The following is a 25,904-nucleotide window of genomic DNA, read 5'->3' as shown; positions in this document are numbered from 1 at the left end:
TCTGCTAACCATGTGTATGTGACCAATAAAATTTGATTTGATTTGAAAAACGTAGATAGCCAGCAGCATTTATTTGTTTTTGAGCATCTGATGATCTAAGATGGTGAGTGATGAACATGAATTTCTCTGGTCCCTACTGTTGCAGTCATGACGCAAGTGGCAGTTTGCTGTCAAATATTCCCAAATGTTTCTAGTTTGACCAGCTGTTGTCAGCAACTAGTATTTTTTAATTTGGCAGTCATATTGGCAGGTTTGCTAGCAACAAACTATTTAGCTAGCTTCTAGCCTAGAGTTTGATATGCAATGCGATCTCCTCATAATGAACAGTGCTGAGTGTCCTGACGAGAAGAAACACTTTTCTAGCTATGCCAGGCAAAATCAACCATCATCAGCTCATTGATATGGATGTATCCAAATGAATGTCAATAGAAAACAGCTTAAACAAACTCAAATGCGGCTACTTCGCTGTAATTCTGGTTGCAGAGGTGACTGTGTTAGCCGTAGCTAGTTGGCTAGCTAGGAAGCAAGGGACTATAACGTTTCCACCAAGCATGGCAACAGAACATATAGAACAAACAACTGGGCTGCGACCATAAATATCAAAATACTGGGTCGCTTCTCTAGCAACCAAAATATGAAGAAGTATGAATTATCTTTTAAAAATGTAAATATCAACACAAAATATTTATTTCTACCCCTAAATGTGTGCTTCATTATTATTTTCTTTGCCAACTGTGGTATAAGCTGGCCAAACGCCTCCGTTATGCACATTACCTTGGAAAAATTTACTCCGCAAAGGGACTCGGCTCCGACCTTGTGCCGCTACGTCGTCCATTATTTCCAAGGTAATGTACAGAATGTCTGCGTTTTTCCCTTACATAAGTGAATTTGAACTGATGACACCTTCAAATAGAGGGACTAGATACATAAAGTGCTTTCATTTCTAAATAGTAAAACAGATTTGCATGAAAATATCCTAAAATAAAAAGGTGTTAATATGAAACATTTGATCTCAAATCCAAAATGCTGGAGTATAGAGCAAAATTATACGTTTTAGCTTCACTGTCCAAATATATACGCAGGGGAGTCTATAACCAATAAATAATTTGATAAATCATTGTAACTTTTTATACCTGGGCCTAAACCATCGAGGACAGACAGTTATCCTCAAAAGGCAATGTCTGCATGTACCACACACACACACAGTGGGCTTTCAGTGCAGTAAATAAAGCTGTCAGCAGGTTTACACTGACGTCCACTTACACACACACAGTGGGCTTTCAGTGCAGTAAATAAAGCTGTCAGCAGGTTCACACTGACGTCCACTTACACAAACACACACACACACACACACACACACACACACACACACACACACACACTGGGCTTTCAGTGGAGTAAATAAAGCTGTCAGCAGGCAGCGGGTTCACACTGACGTCCACTTACACACACACACACACACACACTCTCACCATTGGCTTTAAGGGCAGTGAGGAGTGCGGTTAGCAGGCAGCGGGTCACACTGATGTCCACCAGGTCAGGCAAAGCATCCAGACGGAGCTGGGAGGGAAAGTGGTAGAGAAGAGAGTCTGGGTATTCCCCTTGGTCCTCCTCCATCTGCTGCAACACCTCCTACAGGACAGGAGGGGAACTGGAGTTAGATAATACATAAGAAAGAGGGATGGGGATGGGGTGGAGAGCGGGTTGGAGAGAGAGATGGAGAGAGGGAAGGGGAGAGGGATAGAGAGCGGGATGGGGGAGAGAATGAGTGTGTGTGTGTGTTATGTGTGTGTTCTTACCTGCGTGTGTGTGTTTGTTTGTTCTAACCTGTGAGTTGGCATGTCCGGTGCGTGGTGGGTATTTATCTCTCATGGCGGGCATCCAGCAAGTCTGGCAGCGCTTGGCGAAGGAACGAACATCTACGACACCCAACACACACCCACACACACCTAGCTCATCCTCCAGCACCATGCTGTACTCAGGACACAAAGCCAGGCAGGGCCCCAGACACCTGCAGGGACACACACATGCATATAAATACACAGGCACACAAACTGTTGATCATTTGTCCTCAAGCTTGCACGCTCAGAGACACATACCATTTTGACACTATTCTGCCGACCTGAACCATGCATAACAAAGCCAGCTCAGTACAGCTTGGCTCGACTCATAGCATAGGAACAGACACACACACACCTGTCTCCGATGAGGTCAGGATGTGCTGGGCTGGAATCAGGGCTCCCCTGGGCTCCCTGTTGAAGCTGGCGCACCATACAATACAGCTCCGCCTAGGGGACAGGAGGTATAATATGAGTGGTGTTTAACCTTTTCCCCATCCCTAGCAAACACAGCTGATTTAAACTAATTGCATTCTAAACTGAAGATCATGATTAGTTGATTATTGGAGTCAGGTGTGTTAGCTGGGGCTGGGGCAAAAGTGTGACACCAATCAGGCCCTGAGAACTGGAGTTGCAAGTCCCTGGTCTAGGGTATTGGCAGCTCTCAACCATAGAACCGTCATGGGCTTAATATATAACATAATAATATATAACAAAAATGATGTATACACACAGAAAGTCACCATACAATACAGAGTCAGTCAGCTGACAGAACGACGCGCGTGTGTGTGTGTGTGTGTGTGTGTGTGTGTGTAAATGTCCTCTCACCTTGTCCTTGTTGTGGTAGGGTCGTATGTTGTAGAGTCGTGAGGTGGGGAAGAGAGGAGGAGGGTGGCTGAACAGTTCACTGTTACTGCCTATAGGTAGAAGCATCTGTAGGACAGACATAAAATGTCAAACAAGCTCGTGAACGTAAGCAAGACACAATACATGGAAAATTAATGTATTTTAAATTAAATGAATATATTATCTTATACATGCGCTTACATTAAACAACATAATACACACAGACTGGACTTTTTGCAAACTGGAAACCACATATCCTGAGGCCAAATTTATTGTAGTTGGGATTTTTAGAAAGCAAATTTGAGAAAAACTTTACTGAAGTTCTATCAACACATTGACTGTAGTACTCGTGCTGCTAAAACACTCAACTACTGCTACTCCAACTTCCGGGATATCTACAAGGCCCTCCCCCGCCCTCCCTTTGGCAAATCTGATCACGACTCCATTTTGCTCCTCCCTTCCTATAGGCAGAAACTCAAACAGGAAGTACCCGTGTTAAGGACTATTCAACGCTGGTCTGACCAATCGGAATAAGAATGCTGTTCATTGACTATAGCTCAGCATTCAACACCATAGTACCCTCCAAGCTCATCATTAAGCTCAAGGCCCTGGATCTGAACCCCGCCCTGTGCAACTAGGTCCTGGACATCCTGACGGGCCACCCCCAGGTGGTGAAGGTAGGAAACAACACCTCCACTGTGCTGATCCTCAAGACTGGGGCCCCACAAGGATGTGTGCTCAGCCCCCTCCTGTACTCCCTGTTCACTCATGACTGCGTGGCCACACACGCCTCCAACTCAATCATCAAGTTTGCAGACGACACAACAGTAGTAGCCCTGATTACCAAAAATGACGAGACCTGGGAGTGTGGTGCCAGGAAAATAACCTCTCACCCAACAGCAACAAAACTAAGGAGTGAATCGTGGACTTCAGGAAACAGCAGAGGGAGCACCCCCCATCCACATCAACGGGACCATAGTGTAGAAGGTGGAAAGTTTCAAGTTTCTCAGCGTACACATCACTGACAAACTGAAATGGTCCACACACACAGACAGTGTGGTGAAGAAGGCTGTATCACAACCAGCTGTGATTGGGAGTCCCATAGGGCGGCGCACAATTGGCCCAGCGTCATCCGGGTTTTGCCGGTGTAGGCCTGATTGTAAATATGAATTTGTTCTTACCTGATTTGCCTACTTAAATAAAGGTTTAAAAAATGAATAAAATAAAACAGGAGGCTGAAGAATTTGGCTTGAAACCTAAAACCCTCAAACTTTTACAGATGCACAATTGAGAGCATCCTGGCAGGCTGTATCACCGCCTGGTACGGCAAAAGCAGCGCACGCAACCTCAGGGCTCTCCAGAGGGTGGTGCGGTCTGCCCAACACATCACCGGGGCAAGGTACCTGCCCTCCAGGACACCTACAGCATCCGATGTCACAGGAAGGCCAAAAAGATCATAAAGGACAAAAAACACCCGAGCCACTGCCTGTTCAACTTGCTATCATCCAGAAGGCGAGGTCAGTACAGGAGCATCAAAATGGGACCGAGAGACTGAAGAACAGCTTCTATCTCAAGGCCATCAGGCTGTTAAATAGCCATCACTAGCACATTAGAGGATGCTGTCCTATATACATTGACTTGAAATCACTGGCCACTTTAATAATGTTAACATATTTTGCATCAGTCATCTCATATGTATATACTGTATCCTATTTCACTATATCTTAGTCTATGCCGCTCTGACATTGCTCATTCAAATATTTATATATTCTTAATTCCATTCCTTGTGTGTATTGTTAGATATTACTGCACTGTTGGAGCTAGAAACACAAGCATTTTGCACACCCACAATAACATATGCTAAACACGTTCATGTGACAAGATTTGTTTGACACATACACATACAGACACAAATGGTCCTACCTGCAACTCTCCGGACACTCCCCCTTTGAACACCCAGGGTTCTGACTCCACCCCCAGTAACTCTGCCCCCGTGGTCGTCCCGCACCCTATCATAGATGAGAACCCACCTGTCAATCACACAGCATTTAAGGAAGACCATGCCCAATTCCATAACGACCCAATGAGGGTTCAGGGTTGAAGGATCAGGGGTCAAAGACAGTGGAGGGGTCAGGGGTTGGGGTTGAGGGATCAGGGTTGAGGGGTCAGAAGTCACCTCTACTCACAGTGGAAGCAGTTCCTCCAGGAACCCAACGGAGAGCTGTCACTCAACACACGCCCATCTTAGACAGAAAGAGAGAGAGGGGGAGGACAGATAAAGGGAGAAGTGGAGAGAAAGAGAGTATAGTAAATGTTACAGTGTCTACTTTATCCAAGTTTAAAATGTTTTTTCTGTCCTTAGCCCCTCTCTCGCTCTCCCTCCCTCCCCCCTCTACTCACCGAGCCAGCAGATGAAGGCCTTGGCCACCAGTGCAGTGTTTCTGAGGTCCCATACGTAAGGGTAAAGGTCATACAGCACGGCCTTGCTCACTCCACTCACTACACTACTGTGCAGCGCTGCAATCTCCTCACACACACCTAGGAACCCAGCCGCTCGGCCACGCCACTCCTCCGCCTGCAACACACACAAGCATGAAGGCACACACACACAAGCATGCAGACACACACACACACAGGCGCACACACATTACCTAGTACCCTTGCACATCGACTCGGTACTGGTCTACTGTGTATATAGCCATGTTATCGTTACTCATTGTGTATTTATTCCCAGTGTTATTATCTTTCTATTCTTTTCTATTTTTCTCTCTGCATTGTTGGGAACGCCCCATCAGTAAGCACCACTGTTAGTCTACACCTGTTGTTTGCGATGCATGTGACCAATTATTATTTATTTTTTTATCCTTTATATAACTAGGCAAGTCAGTTAAGAAGTTAGTTCTTATTTACAACGATGCTGGGCCAATTGTGCGCCGCCCTATGGGACTCCCAATTACAGACAGTTGTGATACAGCCTGGATTCAAACCAGGGTGTCTGTAGTAAGGCACTGAGATGCAGTGCCTTAGACCGCTGTGCCACAAATACAATGTAATTTTTTTACATAGTGTGTCAATTCTACACACACATACAGTTGAGATGCCATCAGATTCAGTAAATGGGCACAAACACACACACACACAGACCTTCTGCGGCGGTCCCTTCTTGTCATTGGCGCTGACCAGATGGCAGTGTTCTTTGAGCCAGGTGAGGTCTTGTAACAATCTCTGGGCTGATGGGCCGTGCTCATGGGGAAGGTAGTGGAGACCTACCAGCAGACGGATTTGGGACTCGCTTAGAGGAGCCTTCTCAACACACAGCACCCCCCCTGGACTCCTTGGCTGGCCTGGCCCTTGTTGGAACTGGTTGTTGTGGAGTTTCTTCTCTCTCTCCTCTCCGTCTCCTCCCTCACTCCTTCCTTCTTTCTCCCCCCTCCTCACCCCTTCCTCTCCCTCAGGGCTGGAGGGGGGAGGGCTGTCCCCCTGCGGAGGTTCTCTAGGGGGTTTAGGGCGACCTTCTCTGGTGGTGGGGAGACAGTTTTCACTCTCTAGGGTCCCCAACTTTTGACCCGATGACCTCTGGTCTGCCTGTCTGCTCTGGCGACCTGTGGAGAAGTCACACATATAGAACTAGAATGAGTAGAATTATAGAATTTGAATGATTCAAATTATAAAACTAGAATGAGTAGAATTATAGAATTACAAGAATAACATTTGAATGAGTAGATTTAAAATGAGAATTATAGAATTAGAATGAGTAGATTGGTAGAATTAGAATTGGCACAGATCTGAATCCACATCAGGATGAACAGTTGAGATCAAGCTGAGTTGAGATCTTTTGAGTACCACCCACACACACACACAACCTGGCTGCAGTGGTTGGCTGAGCTCTTCCATCCAGTCGTGCAGTGCAGTAGACAGCGCCATCTCTGGACAGTACTGGTGCTCCTCATCTACACACACACCATGGTTAGGAACACACAAAACAAGATGAAGAATACACATTCACTCACACACACATCATTGTTAGAAACACATACACACACACACACACACACACTATGGTGAGAAATACACATTCACTCACACACACAAAAAAACAAACACTAATGGATCACTAGTCACTTTCATAATGCCACTTTAATAATGTTTACATATCTTGCATTACTCATCTCATATGTATATACTGTATTTTCTCCCATCGATTTCATCTTGCCTATGCTGCTCGGTCATTGTGCATCCATATATGATGATACAGACAAATAATTTACTTAGATTTGTGTGTATTAGGTAGTTGTTGTGGAATTGTTAGATTACTTGTTAGATATTGCTGCACTGTCGGAACTAGAATCACAAGCATTTCGCTACGCTGCTAACCATTTTGATTTGATATGACACACATGGTTTGTCAAAATGTATGTGAAAAGTAGTTCAGTCAGAACTTGAGTAAAATGTATACATTTTTTGCAAAGCAAATATAATGAGCCAGTCTGATCATGTATCACACTGGCCTGATCCCCAACATTCTATCGTAACCCTGGTGATAGCGGTTACCCCTAGGGGTGTGGAGGCACTGAGTGTTCTGATTCTCAGCCCACTCACACGCTCCAGTCCTCTCGTTATCTCTCTCACTCCTTCTTTCTCACTCACCCCCTCTCACACTCACCCCCTCTCACACTCACCTCTCACACTCACCCCCTCAATTGTCTCTTTATCCTTCTCTTTCTCCTTTACTGTCCATCGCTCTTCCATCCTTCCTTTCTGACCTCACTCACTTCATGTCTTCTTTTCTTCACCCCTCACTTTTCTTTTTGATCTCATGCTTTTGAGCTTAAATTCTCTTTCCCCTCTTGAATGCATCCCTCTTTCCTTCTCTCTCCCTTCTCCTTTCCCTCTCTCTCCCTAATCCCTCTATGATGTTGTCACTGTGGATAACGTCAGTCTAAGGGTCTACTGCTCTGATAGTGTCAGTGGACCCAGTGTGTGTTTATCTATAACACCCTGTCGCTTATCTGTCCAAAAATATTTAGTTGACATCAACCTTCCTCCTCTCTCGCATCTATCTATCCTTCCTCCCTGCCTCCCCATCCCTCTCCCTCTTTCCCCCTCCTCTCACCCCCCTTCCTTCCTCCCCCCAATCCCTCTATGATGTTGTCACCGTGGGTAGCGCTAGTCTAAGGGTCTGCTGCTCTGATAGAGTCAGTGTACCCAGTGTGTGTGTGTTTTTCTCTAACACCATGTCACTTATCTGTCCAAAATGTTCCTTGCCTCCTCCCTGCCTCCTCCCTCCCTCCCTCACCCACTATCATCCCTCTGCCTCCTTCCCCCTCCTCTCTTCCCTCTCCCTCCCTTCCTCCCCCATCCCTCATCCACTCCCCCCCTTCCTCCCTCACCCCTTTTCTTACCCTTCTTCTCCTTCCTCCCAGTGCGGTACCAAGTCCCCAGCGTGTGCAGGGGTATGTAGTTGGCCTCGAACTCACAGTTGGGGTTAAGTAGCAAGCCCCTGAGTTGGGTGGCAAGCTGGGGGTAGCGACCCTTGAAGGGACCCAGGAAGAGACGTCTGGAATCAGAATCACAATAAGAGTTAACCTCATTCACCAAGTACATTTGCATGCACCAATAATTTGACCTGGTGAAATGGTGCTGACAATGTCTTACAATAAACAAAATATACAGACAAAGTATAGAAGACCTTATATTATCTTCTCATCTCATTTAATCTTATCCTACCTGGAGTCGTAGTCATTTGCATGCAGGTTGTCCCACACCAGAGGTGGGCGCTGTAGGACAGACTGTACTTCAGACAGACCCTCTACACTTAGCTCTCTAGAGATTACCTTACTACCTGGGGGGAGAGAAGCAAAATAAAATATATTATATTTATAAAATACACTGCTCCAAAAAAATAAAGGGAGCACTTAAACAACACAATGTAACTCCGAGTCAATAACACTTCTGTGAAATCAAACTGTCCACTTAGGAAGCAACACTGCTTGACAATAAATTTCACGAGCTGTTGTGCAAATGGAATAGACAACAGGTGGAAATTATAGGCAATTAGCAAGACACCCCCAATAAAGGAGTGGTTCTGCAGGTGATAACCACAGACCACTTCTCAGTTCCTATGCTTCATGGCTGATGTTTTGATCACTTTTGAATGCTGGCGGTCCTTTCACTCTAGTGGTAGCATGAGACGGAGTCTACAACCCACACAAGTGGCTCAGGTAGTGCAGCTCATCCAGGATGGCACATCAATGCGAGCTGTGGCAAGAAGGTTTGCTGTGTCTGTCAGCCTAGTGTCCAGAGCATGGAGGCGCTACCAGGAGACAGGCCAGTACATCAGTAGGAGGGCAACAACCCAGCAGCAGGACCGCTACCTCCGCCTTTGTGCAAGGAGGAGCAGGAGGAGCACTGCCAGAGCCCTGCAAAATGACCTCCAGCAGGCCACAAATGTGTATGTGTCTGCTCAAACGGTCAGAAACAGACTCCATGAGGGTGGTATGAGGGCCCGACATCCACAGGTGGGGGTTGTGCTTACAGCCCAACACCGTGCAGGACGTTTGGCATTTGCCAGAGAACACCAAGATTGGCAAATTCGCCACTGGCGCCCTGTGCTCTTCACAGATGAAAGCAGGTTCACACTGAGCACATGTGACAGACGTGACAGTCTGGAGACACCGTGGAGAAAGTTCTGCTGCCTGCAACATCAACCAGCATGACCGGTTTGGCGGTCGGTCAGTCATGGTGTGGGGTGGCATTTCTTTGGGGGGCCGCACAGCCCTCCATGTGCTCGCCATAGGTTGCCTGACTGCCATTAGGTACCGAGATGAGATCCTCAGACCCCTTGAGAGACCATATGCTGGTGCGGTTGGCCCTGGGTTCCTCCTAATGCAAGACAATGCTAGACCTCATGTGGCTGGCGTGTGTCAGCAGTTCCTGCAAGAGGAAGGCATTGATGATGCTATGCCCGTTCCCCAGACCTGAATCCAATTGAGCACATCTGGGACATCTTGTCTCGCTCCATCCACCAACGCCACGTTGCACCACAGACTGTCCAGAAGTTGGCGGATGCTTTAGTCCAGGTCTGGGAGGAGATCCCTCAGGAGACCATCCGCCACCTCATCAGGAGCATGCCCAGGCGTTGTAGAGAGGTCATACAGGCATGTGGAGGCCACACACACTACTGAGCCTCATTTTGACTTGTTTTAAGGACATTACATCAAAGTTGGATCAGCCTGTAGTGTGGTTTTCCACTTTAATTTTGAGTGTGACTCCAAATCCAGACCTCCATGGGTTGAGAAATTAGATTTTCATTTATCATTTTTGTGTGATTTTGTTGTCAGCACATTCAACTATGTAAAGAAAAAAGTATTTAATAAGAATATTTCATTTATTCAGATCTAGGATTTGTTATTTTAGTGTTCCCTTTATTTTTTTGAGCAGTGTATATTACATATACAGCCAGGTCCATAATCAGTGGCACCCTTCAAATATATTAGCAAAAAATATAAAATAAATAATACAAATACTGAGCTATATTGTATGCCCCCCAAAATTTGTAAACAATAAAAAGTTATACATTTTTATAAAAAAAGATGTGTCAATACTTTTGACCTCTCAGTTTCAATACCTTTCAATACCCCACCTTGCGAGGCTAATGGCACTTTCTCTAAAATGTTTTTTTGAGATTGGAGAACACTGTGAGCAATCTAAGATTGAAAAATCTCACTGCTGATAGGTACTTAGCACAGTAGGAGGCCGTTCCTTCTCTTGCTAGAACAAAAGACGTACTGTGCTGCGTGCCAACCTGGTACCGACGAACCTGTCGTTTCTACTTGCAGAATCGCAATGCTCGTTAGTGGCGGATAAATTGACTGAGCCAAAAACCTCCACAAGAGCCGACAGGAGTGATAACAAAAAGGGGAAAAGAAAGGAACTTTTCTCAGTGTAATCCCACCCATTTCATCAGAAGGATAGGTAGTTAATGAACTCCCCCAAAGTATAGATATACTGTAGAACAGCTAAGGTAATGAAGCAGAGCCAGATGGAATACCTGCCTAGCGCAGGGATGCGAGTGCATCATTGCACCTAATTGAGTGGTTTTGCACGCCCGTGACACATTATTTGCTCTTATGATTCAGAGGCATATGAAAACACTGAAACTGGAAATAGATCTCTCTCAGTAACATATTCAAACAACAAAGAAAATCTTTCTATTTCAAGCCCAGATTGAAGTAGAATTCATTTAACTGTGATCAATCCATGATAAGGACATGCACATGAATAAACTGGCAGGAGGGAACACATTATTGTTGAGGGAATACATTTTTAAATTGAGAGCATGGTTTTTATGTTGGGGGAATATATTTTTATATTGAGAAAAAAAAGGGAATGGAAGAAAAATAACGAGGGAATGGATTAGCCTGGCCTGTTTTTTTTTTTCTTCTCACTGATGGGGCTCCGTACAATTGCTAAAACAATAAAGCTACATAATACATGTATTTTTTCTAGAGCCAGTCTTTACATCTAGCTAAGGAGTTTTGAAGAAGGTTTTTTTTTGTCAGGTTTGATGAATGTGCACTAGTTAGTTAGCTAGCAAGCTACATTTCACATGAAACAAATGGGGTGGCAAATCCAGCTCAATGCACACAACCAGTTTGCTTGCTAGCTAATGTTAGCGTCGCCATTTGCCAGTTGGCACAACATTGCTAGCTAGAACAGACAGCTGCTTCATTCAAAAACGAATGATCGTCCCTGTATATATCCCCTCAAGCAGACACCGTGATGGCTCTCAAGGAACTACACTGGAAATGCTAACTGAAAAATGTATATCCCGAGGCTGCATTTATTGCAGCTGGAGACTTTAATAAAGAAAATCTGAAGGAAAAAAATACTACCAAAATTGTATCAACATCTCCTGTGCTAATCGCTCATCAAGCACTCTTGACCATTGCTACACCCCCTTCTGGGACAGCTACAAGGCAAATCAGATCATGCCTCCCCTTTCCTCCTCCCCTCCTATGAGCAGAAGCTTAACCTTTTCACATGTGAATTCCAAATATCTCTCTGTGGCAGAGAGTTCCATGTAGTCATGGCTCTATTTAATACTGTGCTTTTTCCAGCCTCTGTTCTGGACCTGGGGACTGTGAAGATACCTCTGGTTGCAAGACATGTGTGGTACTGATGAGTGTCCGTGTGCCAACTGCTTGAACAGACAGTTTGGTACCTTTAACCTATCAACACCTCACCCATAAGACCAATAGTGATGCAGTCAATCTCTCCTCAACTTTGAGCCAGGAGAGATTGACATGCATACCACTGACATTAGCCCTCCGTGTACATCTAAGTGCAATACGTGATGCTCTGTTTTGGACCAACGGCAATTTTACTATGTCCTTCTTTGCCCTCACATGACCGCACAACTGGACAGTAGTCCATGTGTGCCAAAACTAGGTCCTGTAGGACATGCCTGGTTGATTTAGATGTTTAGAAAGCAGAGCAATGCCGTATCATGGACAGACCTCTTCCCATTTTAGCAACCATTGTGTCTATATATGTTTTGACCATGGTAGCTTGCTATCTAGGGTTACACTCAGGAGTTTTGTCTCCTCAACTTGCTCAATAGCCACGGGTCAGTGGAAGGTCATTAGTAGAAACAGAAAACAATAATGGGCAAAGCCGGCTGCACTGCGGTACACCCCACTCAACCAAATTTGCAATAATAGAGAAGCTTTTTTCGAAAAGTTTTCCAAGTACCGGCAAGAGGCTGTTTGAACTATTAAAAAGGGTGCTTTGCTATTCTTGGGCAGCGTAATGACCTTTGCCTTCCCCCAGGCCTGAGGTCACACACCGTATTCCAGGCTTAAATTGAAGATGTGGCAAAAAGGAGTCGCAATGTATTCCACTACCAACTTCAGAAATGTACTAGGTGGCTTGTCCTTATTTATAGATAACAACAATTTCTTCACCTCTTCCACACCAACTTCGCAGAACTCAAAACTACAGTGCTTGTATTTAATTATTTAGTTTGTTATGCATAAATATGAAGGCTCAGCTTTTTTTGCTTGCATGTCATGCTTAAGTCCGCATATCTTGTCAACAAATAAAGTTATTAAAGTGGTCGGCAATATCAAAGGGTTTTGTTATGAACAAGTCTGCCTCAACGGAGCCAAGTTCGCTTATTTGCCTAGAATTTCATTTAAGGTACTCCAAATCTTTTTACTATCATTCTTTATATAATTTCTTTGTTCCATATAATACTTTCTTCTTCTTTTTGTTTAGTTACAATGCCATCAGAAACTATTCACACCCTTTGATTTACAGCGCATGCGGAAACTATTGAGACCCCTTCCCCTTTTCCACATTTTGTTGTGTTACAGCCTTTTTTCAACGTGAAAACATGTTTGTAGAAATTTTTGCATATGGCCTCCCGAGTGGTGCAGCTGTCTAAGTCATTGCGTCGCAGTGCTTGAGGCGTCACTACAGACTCCTGGTTCGATCCCAGGCTGTGTCACAACTGGCAGTGACCAGGAGTCCCATAGGCGTCGTGAGGGTTTGGTCGTCAGTTGAATGGTGTTTCTTCCGACACATTGGTGCAGCTGGCTTCCGGGTTAAGTGGGCGGGTGTTAAGAAGCGCAGTTTGGCGGGTGATGTTTTGTAGGACGCATGACTCAACCTTCGCCTCTCCCAAGCCTGTTGGGGAGTTGCAGCGATGAGACAGGATTGCAATTGGATATCACAAAATTGGGTAAAAAAACTAAATAAAAAACATTTTATTAAATACAATTTTTTTGCCACGTTTATGAAAAATGAAATACAGAAATCAAATTTACATAAGTATTCACACCTGAGTCAATACTTTGCAGAAGCACCACCTCGATTACAGCTGTGATTCTTTCTGGTTAAATCTCAAAGAGCTTTCCACACTTGGTTTGTGCAACATTTGCCAATTATTATTTAAAAAATGATTCAATCTCTGTCAAATTGAGTTGTTAACCATTGCTAGACAACCATTTTTAGGGTTTTGCCATAGATTTATAAGTAGATTTAAGTCAAAACTGTAACTCGGTCACACAGGAACATTCACCGTCTTCTTGGTATGCAACTCCAGTGTATATTTGGCCTTGTGTTTTAGGTTATTGTCCTGCTGAAAGGTGAATTAATCTCTTCCTCTAGGATTTTGCCTGTACTTAGTTCCGTTTCTTTTTTTATCCTGAAAAACTCCCCAGTCCTTAACGATTACAAGCATACCCATTACATGATGCAGCCACTACTATGCTTGAAAATATGGAGTGGTAGTCAGTAACGTGTTGTATTGGATTAGCCCCAAACATAACACTTTGTATTCACAACAAAAAGTGAATTGCTTTGTCACATTTTTTTGCACTTTTACTTTAAAGCCTTGTTGCAAATAGGAAGCATGTTTTGGAATAATTGTATCTTCAACAGGCTTCCTTCTTTTCACTCAATTAGGTTATTATTGTGGACTAACTACAATGTTGTTGATCCATCCTCAGTTTTCTCCTATCACAGCCATTAAACCTGATGGTGAAATCCCTGAGAGGTTTCCTTCCTCTCTGGCAACTGAGTTAGGAGAGTGGACACCTGTATCGACACCTGAGAGTATTGATACACCATCCAATGTGTAATTAATAACCACCATGCTCAAAGGGATATTCAATATCTGCTTTTTTATTTTTACCCATCTACCAATAGGTGCCCTTCTTTGCACACAGTCCAAATACTGACGTTTAGCATTCAGTGGTCTATAGCAACTTCCTATGCGAATAGGCTTTAGGGGAGGCAGATTAACCTGTAGACATCTGACATGAGATCCTCTAACGCGGAACCTAAACCAGCTGCGCGCGTGAGCCATCGTGCATACATTTATTTTGTTCCCCCACACCAAACACAATCACAACACGCAGGTTAAAATATCAAAAACTCTGAACCAATTATATTAATTTGGGGACAGGTCGAAAAGCATTAAACATGTATGGCAATTCAGCTATCTAGCTTGCACTTGCTAGCTAATTTGTCCTATTTAGCTAGCTTGCGGTTGCTAGCTAATTTGTCCTGGGATATAAACATTGAGTTGTTATTTTACCTGAAATGCACAAAATAGTTTAATCTTGGCTTCATCAGACCAGAAAATCTTGAGCAGGCTGTCATGTGCCTTTCACTGTGGAGTGGCTCCATCTGGCCACTCTACCATTAAGGCCTGATTGGTGGAGTGCTGCAGAGATGGTTGTCCTTTTGGAAGGTTCTCCCATCTCCACAGAGGAACTCTGGAGCCCTGTCAGAGTGACCATCGGGTTCTTGGTCACCTCCCTGACCAAGGCCCTTCTCCCCCGACTGTTCAATTTCTTTAACCGCATGGCTTGGTGCAGACATGCACTGTCAACTGTGGGATATTATATAGACAGGTGTATGCTTTTCCAAATCATGTCCAATCAATTGAAATTACTAATTAGTTACTAATTAATTATTAATTAGGTGGACTCCAATCAAGTTGTAGAAACATGTAAAGGATGATAAATTGAAACAGGATGCACCTGAGCTCAATTTCATAGTCTCATAGCAAAGGGTCTGAATACCTCTGTAAATAAGGTTCTGTACTTTTTCTAAATTTATAAAATACAGTGCCTTGCGAAAGTATTCGGCCCCCTTGAACTTTGCGACCTTTTGCCACATTTCAGGCTTCAAACATAAAGATATAAAACTGTATTTGTTTGTGAAGAATAAACAACAAGTGGGACACAATCATGAAGTGGAACGACATTTATTGGATATTTCAAACTTTTTTAACAAATGAAAAACTGAAAAATTGGGCGTGCAAAATTATTCAGCCCCTTTACTTTCAGTGCAGCAAACTCTCTCCAGAAGTTCAGTGAGGATCTCTGAATGATCCAATGTTGACCTAAATGACTAATGATGATAAATACAATCCATCTGTGTGTAATCAAGTCTCCATATAAATGCACCTGCACTGTGATAGTCTCAGAGGTCCGTTAAAAGCGCAGAGAGCATCATGAAGAACAAGGAACACACCAGGCAGGTCCGAGATACTGTTGTGAAGAAGTTTAAAGCCGGATTTGGATACAAAAAGATTTCCCAAGCTTTAAACATCCCAAGGAGCACTGTGCAAGCGATAATATTGAAATGGAAGGAGTATCAGACCACTGCAAATCTACCAAGACCTGGCCGTCCCTCTAAACTTTCAGCTCATACAAGGAGAAGACTGATCAGAGATGCAGCCAAGAGGACCATGATCACTCTGGATGAACTGCAGAGATCTACAGCTGAGGTGGGAGACTCTGTCCATAGGACAACAATCAGTCGTATATTGCACAAATCTGGCCTTTATGGAAGAGTGGCAAGAAGAAAGCCATTTCTTAAAGATATCCATAAAAAGTGTTGTTTAAAGTTTGCCACAAGCCACCTGGGAGACACACCAAACATGTGGAAGAAGGTGCTCTGGTCAGATGAAACCCAAATTGAACTTTTTGGCAACAATGCAAAACGTTATGTTTGGCGTAAAAGCAACACAGCTGAACACACCATCCCCACTGTCAAACATGGTGGTGGCAGCATCATGGTTTGGGCCTGCTTTTCTTCAGCAGGGACAGGGAAGATGGTTAAAATTGATGGGAAGATGGATGGAGCCAAATACAGGACCATTCTGGAAGAAAACCTGATGGAGTCTGCAAAAGACCTGAGACTGGGACGGAGATTTGTCTTCCAACAAAACATAAAGCAAAATCTACAATGGAATGGTTCAAAAATAAACATATCCAGGTGTTAGAATGGCCAAGTCAAAGTCCAGACCTGAATCCAATCGAGAATCTGTGGAAAGAACTGAAAACTGCTGTTCACAAATGCTCTCCATCCAACCTCACTGAGCTCGAGCTGTTTTGCAAGGAGGAATGGGAAAAAATGTCAGTCTCTCGATGTGCAAAACTGATAGAGACATACCCCAAGCGACTTACAGCTGTAATCGCAGCAAAAGGTGGCGCTACAAAGTATTAACTTAAGGAGGCTGAATAATTTTGCACGCCCAATTTTTCAGTTTTTGATTTGTTAAAAATGTTTGAAATATCCAATAAATGCCGTTCCACTTCATGATTGTGTCCCACTTGTTGTTGATTCTTCACAAAAAAATACAGTTTTATATCTTTATGTTTGAAGCCTGAAATGTGGCAAAAGGTCGCAAAGTTCAAGGGGGCCGAATACTTTCGCAAGGCACTGTATATATATTTTTAACTATTTGCTTTGTCATTATGGGGTATTGTGTGTAGATTGATGGGGAACATTTTTTATTCAATCCATTTTAGAATAAGGCTGTAACGTAACACAATGTGGAAAAAGTTGTGGGGTCTGAATACACTATGTTAATATGGGCAATTTTTTGGGATATTTCTGGATTCTTGTTTGTTTTTAGTACCATTCGGAGAGGCAAGGTAAACATGTGTGATAGAAAAATTACCCGATTTGTTTGATATTAATAATTAGCAATTAATACAAATAGGGGGATATTTATGTCCTGTTACACTGTACCCAAACCGGCCACGTACCATTGTGTGAAAATTGATTTTGTCCCCCTACACCAAACGATCAAGACACGCAGGTTAAAATATCAAAACAAACTCTGAACCAATTATATTAATTTGGGGACAGGTCAAAAAGCATTAAACATTTATGGCAATTTAGCTATCTAGCTTGCAGTTGCTAGCTAATTTGTCCTATTTAGCTAGCTTGCTGTTACCCGACACACGAGCCTAGACCCACTAAAATTTGAGGTGGGTCTGATCCTCAACATATGGGCCCCACAACGATGTGTGCTCAGCCCCCCTGTACTCCCTGTTCACCCATGAATGCATGGCAACACACGTCTCCAACTCAATCCTCAAGTTTGCAGACGACACAAAAGTGGTAGGCCTGATTACGAAAAACGATGAGACAGTCTACAGGGAGGAGGTGAGGGCCCTGGCAAAATGGTGCCAGGAAAATAACCTCTCCTACAACGTCAACAAAACAAAAGAACTGATTGTGGACCTCAGGAGAGAGCAAAGAGAGCACGCTCCACCCACACTGATGAAGCTGCAGTGGAGAAGGTGAAATGCTTCAAGTTCCTTGGTGTGCATATCACTGACAATCTGAAATGGTCCATCCACACAGTGTGGTGAAGAAGGTGCAACAATGCCTCTTCAACCTCAAGAGGCAGAAGAAATTTGGCTTGACCCCTAAGACCCTCACAAAGTTCTACTTATCCACCATTGAGAGCATTCTGTCGGGCTGTATCACGCCTGGTACAGAGGGTGGTGCGGTCAGCCCAATGAATCACCAGGGGTACACTGCCTGCCCTCCACGACATCTACAGCACCCGGTGTCACAGGAAGGCCAAGAAGATGATCAAGGACCTCAGTCACCCAAGCCACAGCCTATTCACCCTGCTACCATCTAGAAAGCGGAGACAGTACAGGTGCATAGAAACTGGGAACAAGAGACTGAAAAACATGTACAGTACATAATCATTGAACACTGGTAACTTCAGTAATGTTTATATACTGTTTTACCCACTTTATATGTATATTCTGTATTCTAGTCAAGGCTCATCCTAGACAACTACGCTGTACACACCTTTTCTATTCATATGCTGTCCATACACACAATCGTATTGAAATCAGGAGGTTTACATACAGCTTAGCCAAATACATTTAAACTCAGTTTCACAATTCCTGACATTTAATCCTAGTAAAAATTCCCTGTTTTAGGTCAGTTAGCATCACCCCTTCATTTGAAGAATGTGAAATGTCAGAATAATAGTAGAGAGAATTATTTATTTCAGCTTTTATTTCTTTCATCACATTCCCAGTGGGTCAGAAGTATGTATGTATGTATGTATGTATGTATGAATGTCACATACACTCAATTGGAATTTGGTAGCATTGCCTTTAAATTGTTTAACTTGGGTCACACGTTTTGGGAAGCCTTCCACAAGCTTCCCATAATAAGTTGGGTTAATTTTGTCCCATTCCTCCTGACAGAGCTGGGGTAACTGAGTCAGGTTTGTAGGCCTCCCTGCTAGCAAATGCTTTTTCAGTTCTGCCCACACATTTTTTATGGGATTGAGGTCCGTGCTTTGTGATGGCCACTCCAATACCTTGACTTTGTTGTCCTTAAGCCATTTTGCCACAACGTTGGAAGTATTCTTGGGGTCATTGTCCATTTGGAAGACCCATTTGCGACCAAGATTTAACTTCCTGACTGATGTCTTGAGATGTTGCTTCAATATATCCACATAATTGTCCTTCCTCATGATGCGCCATCTATTTTGTGAAGTGCACCAGTCCCTCCTGCAGCAAAGCACCCGCACAACATGATGCTGCCACCCCCGTTCTTCACAATTGGGATGGTGTTCTTCGGCTTGCAAGCCTCCCCTTTATCCTCTAAACAGAACGATGGTCATTATGGCTAAACAGTTCTATTTTTGTTTCATCAGACCAGAGGACATTTCTCAAAAAAGTACAATCTTTGTCCCCATGTGCAGTTGCAAACCATAGTCTGGCTTTATGGCGTTTTTGGAGCAGTGGCTTGATATAGGACTCGTTTTACTGTGGACATAGATACTTTTGTACCGGTATCCTCCAGCATCTTCACAAAGTCCTTTGCTGTTGTTCTGGGATTGATTTACTTTTTGAACCAAAGTACGTTCATCTCTAGGAGACAGAACGCGTCTCTCTCCTGAGCAGTATGATGGCTGAGTGGTCCCATGGTGTTTATACTTGCGTACTATTGTTTGTAAAGATGAACGTGGTACCTTCAGGCGTTTGGAAATTGCTCCCAATGATGAACCAGACTTGTGGACGTCTAAAAAAAAATTCTGAGGTCTTGGCTGATTTCTTAAGAGGCACTGAGTTTGAAGGCAGGCCTTGAAATACATCCACAGGTAGACCTCCAATTGACTCAAATGATGTCAATTATCCAATCAGAAGCGTCTAAAGCCATGACATAATTTTCTGGAATTTTCCAAGCTGTTTAAAGGCACAGTCAACTTAGTGTATGTAAACTTCTGACCCACTGGAATTGTGATACAGTGAAATAATCTGTCTGTAAACAATTGTTGTAAAAATGACTTGTGTCATGCTCAAAGTAGATGTCCTAACCGACTTGCCAAAACTATAGTTTGTTATCAAGAAATTTGTGGAGTGGTTGAAAATCTAGTTTAATGACTCCAACCTAAGTGTATGTAAACTTCCGACTTCAGCTGTTTGTGATGAGTCAAAAAAAGTTTCAAAAAGGGTTAAAGCAGACAGTAAAAAAGTAAACCAAATAGCTACCGACCAACTATTTAGCAGGCTTATGACTTGGGGGTAGAAGCTTTTCTGGGTCCTGTTGGTTCCAGACTTTGTGCATCAGTACCACTTGCTGTGTGGCAGCAGAGAGAACAGTCTATGACTTGGGTGGCTGGAGTCTGACAATTTTTATGGCCTTCGTCTGACAGCGCCTTTGTATAGACGTCTTGAATGGCAGTGAGCTCGGCCAAGTACGCACTACCCTCTGTAACACCTTGAAGTCGGATACCAAGCGGTTGCCATACCGAGCGGTGAAGCATCCAGTCAAGATGCTCTCAATTGTGCAGTTGTAGAACTTTGAGGATATGAGGACCCATGACAAATATTTTCAGCCTCATAAAGGGGAAAGAGGAATTGCCATGCCCTCTTCACAACTGCGTTGGCGTGTATGGGACATGATAGATCCTTAGTGATGTAGACACCGAAGATCTTGAAGCTCTCGACCCGCTCAACTTCAGCTCCGTCAATGGAGATTGGGGCGTGCTTGGGCCTCCGTTATCTGTAGTCCATGATCAGCTCCTTTGTCTTGCTGACGTTGAGGGTGAAGCTGTTTTTTGGCACCACACTGCCAGGCCTCCTCCCTATAGGCTGTCCATCGTAGTCGATGATCAGGTCTAGCATCGTCGTGTATTCGGCAAACTTAATGATGGTGTTGGAGTCATGCTCGGCCACGCAGTCATGGGTGAACAGGAAGTACAGGAGTGGACTAAGTATCGAGGGTCAGCGTGGTGAATGTGTTGTTGCCTGCCCTCACAACCTGGGATGTCGCATCAGGAATTACAGGATCCTGTTGCAGAGGGAGGTGTTCAGTCCCAGGGTCCTTAGCTTAGTGATGAGCTGGGAGGGCACTATGGTGTTAAAAGCTGAGCTGTAATCAATGAACAGCATTCTTACATAGGTGTTCCTTTTGTCCAAGTGGGAAAGGACAGTGTGGAATGCAATAGAGATTGTTATCTGTGGTTCTGTAGGGGCAGTATGCGAATTGGAGTGGGTCTAGGGTATCCGGGAGGATACTGCTGATGTGAGCCATGACAAGCCTTTCAAAGCCCTTCATGGCTACCGATGTGAGTGCTACGGGGCGGTAATCATTTAGGCAGGTTACCTTCACTTCCTTGGGCACAGGGACTATGGTGGTCTGCTTGAAACATGTCGGTATTAAACATTTGGTCAGGAAGAGGTTGAAAATGACAGTGAAGACATTTGCCAGTTTGTCCGCGTATGCTTTGAGTACACGTCTTGGTAATCTGTCTGGCTTTGTGAATGTTGACCTGTTTAAAGGTCTTGCTCACATCGGCTACAGAAAGCGTTATCACACAGTCGTCCAGAACAGCTGGTGCTCTCGTGTATGCTTCAGTGGTGCTTGCCTTGAAGCGAGCATAAAAGGCATTTAGCTCGTCTGGTAGGCTTGCGTCACTGGGCAGCTTGTGGCTGGGTTTCCCTTTGTAGCCCGTAATAGTTTTCAAGCCCTGCCACATCCGACGAGCGTCAGAGCCGGCGTAGTAGGAGTCAATCTTAATCCTGTATTGACGCTTTGTTTGTTTGATGGTTCGTCTGAGGGCACAGCAGGATTTCTTATAAGTGTCTGGATTAGTGTCCTGCTCCTTAAAAAAGAGGCAGCTCTAGCCTCGATGCGGATGTTGCCTGTAATCTATAGCTTCTGGTTGTGATATGTACGTACGGTCACTGTGGGGATGATGACGTCAATGCACTTATTGATGAAGCCGGTGACTGAGATGGTATACTCCTCAATGCCATTGGATGAATCCCGGAACATATTCCAGTCTGTGCTAGCAAAACAGTCCTGTAGCATAGCATCCGCGTCATCTGACCAATTCCGGATAGAGCGAGTCACTGGTACTTCCTGTTTTAGATTTAGCTTGTAAGCAGGAATCAGGAGGATAGCATTATGGTCAGATTTGCCATGGAGGGCAGGGTAGAGACTTGTATGCATCTCTGTGTGTGGAGTAAGGGTGGTCTCAAGTTTGTTTTTCTCCTCTGGTTTCACATGTGACATGCTGGTAGAAATGAGGTCAAACGGATTTAAATTTGCCTACATTAAAGTCCCCGGCCACTAGGAGTGACGCTTTTGGATGAGCATTTTCTTGTTTGCTTATGGCCTTATACAGCTCGTTGAGTGCGGTCTTAGTGCCATTATCGGTTTGTGGTGGTAACTATAGATGGACTCGGACTCATGGACTCGTTAAAGGAAAAAGCTTCTTCCAGTTTGAGGTGAGTAGTCACTGTTCTGATGTACAGAAGTTATTTTCGGTCATAAGACACGGTAGCAGCAACATGATGTACAAAATAAGTTAAAAAAATAAGTTACAAACAACGCAGAAAAAACAAACAAAATAGCACAGTTGGTTAGGAGCATGTGAAACGTCATCCATCCTCTCCGGTGCGATTTTGCTGCTATCTTACAGCTGAAGCAATCATCAATTCACTACCCTGGGCTACACAATTCACTACCCAGTAATGACGTCATTACTCATTAAAGAGACAGCGCACACTGTGCAGTCATGTGAATAGGCCAAGGCTACATCTTGATTTACCCACTTTATCAGTAGAGATTTATCATTACATTTGAGTCATATAGCAAACACTTATCTAGAGCGACTTCCAGTGAGTGCATTCATCTGAAGACAGCTAGGTGAAACAACCACCTACCACAGTCATAGTACGTAAATTGTTACTCAATAAAAAGGTAGCTATCAGCAAAGTCAGAGCTAGCAAGAAGGAAAAGACTCAAGTGCGAGTGTTAGTTCACGAAAGGCTTTTATTTAAGAAAAATCATAAATGATTACCATTATGTTGTTATATAGTTAGATTTTTTGTTTTATTATACCAAAGTCTGATTATATTATTGATTCATTAACCTCTCTGGGATATGTGGGACGGTAGTGTCCCACCTCAACAACAGCCAGTGAAATTGCAGGGCGCCAAATTCCAAAACAACAGAAATCCCATAATTAAACTTCCTCAAACATACAAGTATTTTACACCATTTTAAAGATAAACTTGTTGTAAATCCAGCCACAGTGTCCGATTTCAAAAAGGCTTTACGACGAAAGCACACCAAACGATTATGTTAGGTCAGTACCTAGTCACAGAAAAATCATTTTTCCAGCCAAAAGAGTCACAAAAAGCACAAATAGAGATAAAATGAATCACTAACCTTTGATGATCTTCAGCAGATGACACTCATAGGACTTCATGTTACACAATACATTTATGTTTTGTTTGATAAAGGTCATATTTATATAAAAAAAATCTCAGTTTACATTGGTTCAGTAATGTTTTGCTTCCAAAACATCTGGTGATTTTGCAGAGAGCCACATCAATTTACAGAAATACTCATCATAAATGTTGATGAAAATACAAGTGTTATGCATGGACCTTTAGATAAACTTCTCCTTAATGCAACCGCTGTCAGATTTCAAAAAAGCTTTACAGGAAAAAGCACACCATGCAATAATCGTAGTACAGCGCTCAGACAACAAAACAAGCCATACAGATATCCGCCATGTTGTAGAGTCAACAGAAGTCAGAAATATCATTATAAATATTCACTTACCTTTGATGATCTTCATCAGAATGCACTCCCAGGAATCCCAGTTCCACAATAAATGTTTGATTTGTTCGATAAAGTCCATCATTAATGTCCAAATACCTCCTTTTTGTTTGCGCGTTTAGTACACAATCCAAACTCACGAGGCGCGGGCAAGTCCAGGCAAAAGTTCAGACAAAAAGTCATACTACAGTTCGTAGAAACATGTCAAATGAAGTATAGAATCAATCTTTGGGATATTTTTATCATAAATCTTCAATAATGTTCCAACCGGAGAATTATTTTGTCTGTAGAAATGCAATGGTATGCAAGCTAACTCTCACGTGCGCACGCATGATCAGCTCATGGCACTCGGCCAGACTCCTGACTCAATCAGCTCTCATTCCCCCCTCCTTCACAGTAGAAGCCTCAAACAACGTTCTACAGACTGTTGACATCTAGTGGACGCCTTAGGAAGAGCAATATGACCCCATAGACACTGTATATTCGATAGGCAATGACTTGAAAAACTACAAAGCTCAGATTTCCCACTTCCTGGTTGGATTTCTTCTCAGGTTTTTGCCTTCCATACGAGTTATGTTATACTCACAGACATCATTCAAACAGTTTTAGAAACTTCAGAGTGTTTTCTATCCAAATCTACTAATAATATGCATATATTAGCAACTGGGCCTGAGTAGCAGGCAGTTTACTCTGGGCACCTTATTCATCCAAGCTACTAAATACTGCCCCCCAGTCCCAAAGAAGTGAATGCATACATGGCTGTCTCTGAAAAATGTTGATGGAAAAAATGTCAAATGTAATGATAATGAACTCATTAGCTGCCCAACGATTGAACAGAGCCGTAGCTGAGTTCCTGTTTGGATCAAGTCCCATTCTGTGACTTTGGTTAATGTGCCTTCTTGCAGTGGTACCATTTTGGTATCATTTTGGTATTGAGTATCGTTATGGTAACGAGAATCACGATACTAATCCTGGTATTGGTATCCAAGTCTAAATTCTGGTATCGTGACAATACTACATCTAAGTACCTCTCGGTATTCAGTATCATTGGTATGTCTGATCCTTTAGATCATTCCTCCATAAAGATTATTTCCTGCCCACGACTGGAGTTTGCTAAATGGCATTGGCACTTGAATTTTAACCGGTGCTATGGTCAGATTACATGAATATAGAGCTCTTTGGCCACACAAACCAGTGGTAGGTTTAGCGTTGAAATAAGGATGCATAAGAAGAGAGGAAGCCCATTTTTACTGTCAAATATGGTGGAGGATCTTTTATGTTATGCAGCCTTTTTGCTTCCACTGATCCTGTGGCTTTTTGTAAAATGTGTAGAGCACGTTGTGAGGGATCTTAAACTATTCCTCCATACAGAATCTTTCCAGATCCTTGATATCCTTTGTCTGCTCTTATGCGATTCAAAACACAGGTTTTCAATGGGGTTCATGTATGGAGACTGAGTGGTCAATTAACAATTTCTTTGCGGATTTTGATTAACGCTTGGGGTTATCGTCTTGCTGGAAGATACAACTGCAGCCAAGTGCCAGCCACATGGAAGAGGAAACCAGGCTTTTTGGCTAAAATGTCCTGCTACTTGGTAAAGTTAATGACACCGTTGACCTTAGCAAGCGCCCCAGGACCAGTGGAAGCAAAATAGCCCCATAACATCAAAGATCCACCACCATATTTTACCATAGGTATGAGGTACATTTCTGCATATGCTTCTGTCTTTCAACGCCAGACCCACCACTGGTGTGCATGGCCAAAGCCCTATTTTCATGTCATCTGACAATAGAGGGAGGGAGAGCGAGAGAGGGAAGGTAGTGGGAGAGAGAAAGAGGGAGATCGAGATTGGGAATTATCATGCCATATCATTGTAATTTACAGAATATAAACTTTTTTTTTATCTCACCGGTCCATATGATAGAGATGTTAGGCAGCAGGTCCTCTCCAACAGTCATCAAATATGGAGACTTAGATACACTGGGAGAACATAGAGAGCCACAGTACTCTAGAGAGAGGAGTGGAGAGAGGGAGGGAGGAGGGAGGGTGAGCGAGGGAAAGAGGAGAGTAACATAATATCAGTATGCAATTACTTAATTAGAAGAGAAGCAGTGGAGACTCTTCAGAGGAGGTACATCATCCTCAGTGATTTTCAGAATGTTTTAAATGGTAAAATATTTTAAAGTTTTTCATTTTTAGATTAAACTATACTTAATATATTCATGTCAGCAAATAATTGATTAAAAACTTCTTTGGGATAGGGGGCGGTATTTTGACGTCCGGATGAAAAGCGTGCCC

At 43.4% G+C, this 25,904-nt stretch overlaps 1 protein-coding gene across 1 annotated transcript in view; it reads right to left on the bottom strand.

Annotated features, from left to right (window-relative positions):
* si:dkey-183c6.8 (protein O-GlcNAcase) overlaps positions 1–25,904 on the bottom strand; it is a 63,514-nt gene that overhangs the window by 20,889 nt on the left and 16,721 nt on the right. Inside the window, exons 6-17 of the mRNA XM_021577637.3 lie at positions 25,516–25,614; positions 8,412–8,526; positions 8,087–8,241; positions 6,548–6,634; positions 5,829–6,286; positions 5,085–5,259; positions 4,871–4,927; positions 4,608–4,693; positions 2,667–2,771; positions 2,197–2,288; positions 1,828–2,011; positions 1,473–1,632 (exon numbers count right to left, since the gene is read on the bottom strand). Of these exons, the coding sequence (XP_021433312.1) occupies positions 1,473–1,632; positions 1,828–2,011; positions 2,197–2,288; positions 2,667–2,771; positions 4,608–4,693; positions 4,871–4,927; positions 5,085–5,259; positions 5,829–6,286; positions 6,548–6,634; positions 8,087–8,241; positions 8,412–8,526; positions 25,516–25,614 (1,773 nt within the window). The remainder of the gene's footprint in view (positions 1–1,472; positions 1,633–1,827; positions 2,012–2,196; positions 2,289–2,666; positions 2,772–4,607; positions 4,694–4,870; positions 4,928–5,084; positions 5,260–5,828; positions 6,287–6,547; positions 6,635–8,086; positions 8,242–8,411; positions 8,527–25,515; positions 25,615–25,904) is intronic.

Source organism: Oncorhynchus mykiss, chromosome 21 (genome assembly GCF_057628025.1).
Source record: "Oncorhynchus mykiss isolate SJ-2025 chromosome 21, ASM5762802v1, whole genome shotgun sequence".
Taxonomy (NCBI): Eukaryota; Metazoa; Chordata; class Actinopteri; order Salmoniformes; family Salmonidae; genus Oncorhynchus; species Oncorhynchus mykiss.
Note: the sequence above shows the minus strand (reverse complement) of the source record. Positions and strands in the feature narration are given on the sequence as shown.